The sequence below is a fragment of the Lathyrus oleraceus genome, chromosome 1 (assembly GCF_024323335.1).
Source record: "Lathyrus oleraceus cultivar Zhongwan6 chromosome 1, CAAS_Psat_ZW6_1.0, whole genome shotgun sequence".
Lineage (NCBI taxonomy): Eukaryota > Viridiplantae > Streptophyta > Magnoliopsida > Fabales > Fabaceae > Lathyrus > Lathyrus oleraceus.
Genome location: NC_066579.1, coordinates 336,534,962 through 336,538,495, shown reverse-complemented (window position 1 = coordinate 336,538,495; position 3,534 = coordinate 336,534,962). Strand labels below are relative to the sequence as shown.

Here is a 3,534-nt window from a genome sequence, read left to right as displayed (position 1 = left end):
TGTGGCATTCAGGCAAGTTTTCCGATTTCCAGATCGAAGTGGTGTTCATACCAGATTTCCGGTGATCAGACCAACATTGATACTCTCATATTCCAATGCTTAGTGTTCAGACTAATGTGCGGCATTCAGGCCATGGGTATTCTTGTGTTACCATTTATTTTGGTATCCAGGTCAACTTTCTGTTTCGGTACTCGGGCCGATTTTCACCGTACCAGACGGATTCTTCTTTTGAGATTGCTTCTTTGCCGATTCTGACAGGCATTGTTAATCATTTCATAGGGATTCAGGATCAAAATCCGGGTCTTCTTAGTATTTAATCATCTCCCACTATGATCATATGAAGAACGTCCTGCTTCATATTCTCTAGTTGAAGACGCTTAAATAGGGGCAACTGTCATACCCCGATTTTGGTCCTGAATTTTTTATGTTTTCACTTTTGTTTAGCACGTTTGGCCTAACCTTACTCTGGTCTTATATGAGGATTGGTCTTGGTCCAAAGTCATGGTGTGGTTCATGTGATTGTTAATACATCTATGGTATGGGTCATCTGAACAACCAAGCTTCTTGTGTTTCAAGCCACTTGCTAGTCATGTTATTGGTTCATGGATACTATATCAAAACCCTAACCTTATGGTCTCATTTCATGGTTCTGTTCATTATCAGTCAAGTCATTCAAGTCATAAGGCAAAAACAATTTGGGAACCAACTTCAAACCATTTGTTAATCCATTTCAATTTATTTCATGTCATTTTAAACCATTACATTTGATTCTACATAAGAAAATACAAGTCTTGACATTTTTGACCAATTGTTGACTTTGGTCAACAGTTGACTTTTTGGTCAACGTTGACCAAACTCAACCCAAATCCAAAAAACCTCAATTCCATTGATTCATTGTCCATTTACAAAGAAAATACAAAATTTGACATTTTTGACCAATTGTTGACTTTGGTCAACTTTGACCAAAGTCAACCCTAAAATTCTAAAACCCTATTTCCCAAACTTGGACCTAGTCTCACGCTATCTTGTCTTGATTTACCACCAAAGTCCATGTGTGCACCCTTGCTTATTATCTTACAGAAGCACCATACAGCAGTTAGAAAACCACATCGTTGCATCATCAGGTGATGGACTTTTAATCATAAGCCTAACAATCCAATTCAGCTAACCAATGCAACACAAATTACCCAACTTCATTCATCAAACACCTGTAGGATCAAGCCAAGAGTTCTGCCATGACACACCACACATGAATACCTGCAGACTAAACCAAATCACCATCAAGACTTAATGCAGAATGAGCATAGCCTGCCATGTACCTGCAGCAACAGACCTAGCAAGTAGCAGACCCTGCATAATCCTACATGGAAGTTTCAAAAACCAGGTCAAAGTCCATTAGCAATAACTAACCATTCATCTTACCCAATGCAGCATGCCAAGGCTAAACATTACAACCAATGCGACCTTCAATACAACATGATCCAGGGTTCACAACAAGCATCATGAGACCAACTCCCAACCAACTAGCCTAACCTCAACTGCAGCACCACCACAAGAGTATGCTCATCCCTTGCTCACAGTGCACCACACTACAAGGCTAAGGCTCTATGCTTGTTTGTCCATCCAACCATGACCTGCAAGATAAACAACAGCAAATGCCAGCACAATCCATATTCTAACCATAACCTTCCATGTTCCATTTTGATCCTTGAATAACCAGAGGTGAACCTACAAAACCAAAACCAAGTCATGTGTCAAAACTGCAGCAAGGCCACGAATGTCTGCAACTGTCTCAAGCCATAGGCCATACCTGTCAAACCTCATGCCATAAGCCAAATAAACTCTGCAGCAAGCAGTGCATCAAGGCACACAACTTGCAACAAACCAACATCACCACACGAAACTGCAACCTGCAACAAGAAACACATCCTTATTTTCAAGTCAAACCATAAGTGCTGCATTAGGCCAAAAGCATGGTTAATCCAACGGGCCATGGAACCAAGTCACAACCCAAACATAACAGGGGCAATGCACCACCTAAGCCATTGATCAAGGTTCAAAGGACCACTTACCTTCACAAAGTCAAATTGAGCCTGCTGCAAGCTTCATGACAAACCTGCAGGCCAAGCTATGGGCGATGGAAATGCCTACATTTATCACATCTATATGTTACAATGGAAATGTATCCACCAAGTGCAAACTCACATTAGGATTAGCCACTGAATGCAAGCTCTTGGCTTGCAGCACAATGCAAAATCAAGGAATACCTTGCCTGCTGCCGCAACATTGACCAGATTGGACTTGGGGACAGCATATCCTTCACCTGTTGCAACTGGCCTATGATCCAAGACATGCCACCAACCCTCATGCTAATAGCTCAGTGAAACAATGGAGCATAAGGAGCATTCCAGGCTATGAGACTCCATGCCATTGTCCTGAACTGTAATGGTATCATCAAGCTCATCATGTCATCATCATTAACAGCAGCCATTGGACATCTGCATCGTGGAGCCAACGACTTGCTTTTTATGACATACTCCTGCTTCACCTGTGATTGCACACCAGCTGCAACTTCCATAATCAAAAACCATTTTGGACATACACATCAACAAGGTTTATCATGTGTAAAAAAAAAAGGGTTTGTGGTCCAAGTTAGAGAGAGAGAGAGTGAGTTCGAATCCAATCTTTGGTTGGGTGAATGAAAGTGTAAGTGATTGAATTGAAAATTCTAATTTGAGACCCACCTCTTGTGTTTGGTTTTGTTTTCTCAAGATGGTTGCAAGAACCCCACCAAAACTGAGGAAAACTTTAGCTGCTCTCAATCCTGTTCTCAGTAGAGAAACACTAAACAAGGTGGATCAATGCATGGCTCGGCTGCAAGAATTACAATACACTGTGACTGGTGGAAACAAGGTGGTTTCAGGGGCCAATCTTACCCCTCGTAGCACCAGAGGTTATCTCAGAACTAGTCTCAGGTGCAAGCAAGAATCACTCAGGATCAAGAATAGTTCCACAAGGAAATCTCCTGTGGGAAAGTTTCCCTCAACACCAAACACAGGTGATTGGAGAAGGATGTCATTGCCTGTAATGCTTGTAGGAGAAACCATTGGAGAAATTTTACACGCTAGTCAATTTGCAAAAGAACTTGTTTCAGCAGTTAATTGCCAAACTTCTTCCAAAGAGGATCCAAAAACTCCAATTCCTCAAAGGCCAAGCAAGAAAACTGCACAGAAGAGTGATGGGATTGTAAGTGGACTGAAACAACGCCCAGCATCAACAGTTCAATTCCCTGCAGTAAAAAAAGGTTAATTAGCCAACAGTAAAATTCAAAACATCAGAAAATTCCCAAATTGGAATAGAAATAAAGTTCAAGGAAGAAAGCATGAGATCAGGATACCGTTTCTAGCATAGCATTAAATAGGCAATTGGACTCTAAGAACACCAAAAGGGGTTTGCAAACTCACTCCTTTTGAACAGCAAAGACCGATTCAAAACCCTAAGCTGGGAGATAAAAAGGAGAAAGAGAAATCAGAA

At 41.3% G+C, this 3,534-nt stretch overlaps 1 protein-coding gene across 1 annotated transcript; it reads left to right on the top strand.

The window, feature by feature from the left end:
* The first annotated feature begins 2,772 nt into the window (after positions 1 to 2,772).
* Positions 2,773 to 3,309, top strand: LOC127105519 (probable microtubule-binding protein TANGLED). Its single transcript, XM_051042713.1, has one exon. It carries the CDS (start codon positions 2,773 to 2,775, stop codon positions 3,307 to 3,309), a length of 537 nt encoding a protein of 178 aa, XP_050898670.1.
* The last annotated feature ends 225 nt before the right edge of the window (positions 3,310 to 3,534 follow it).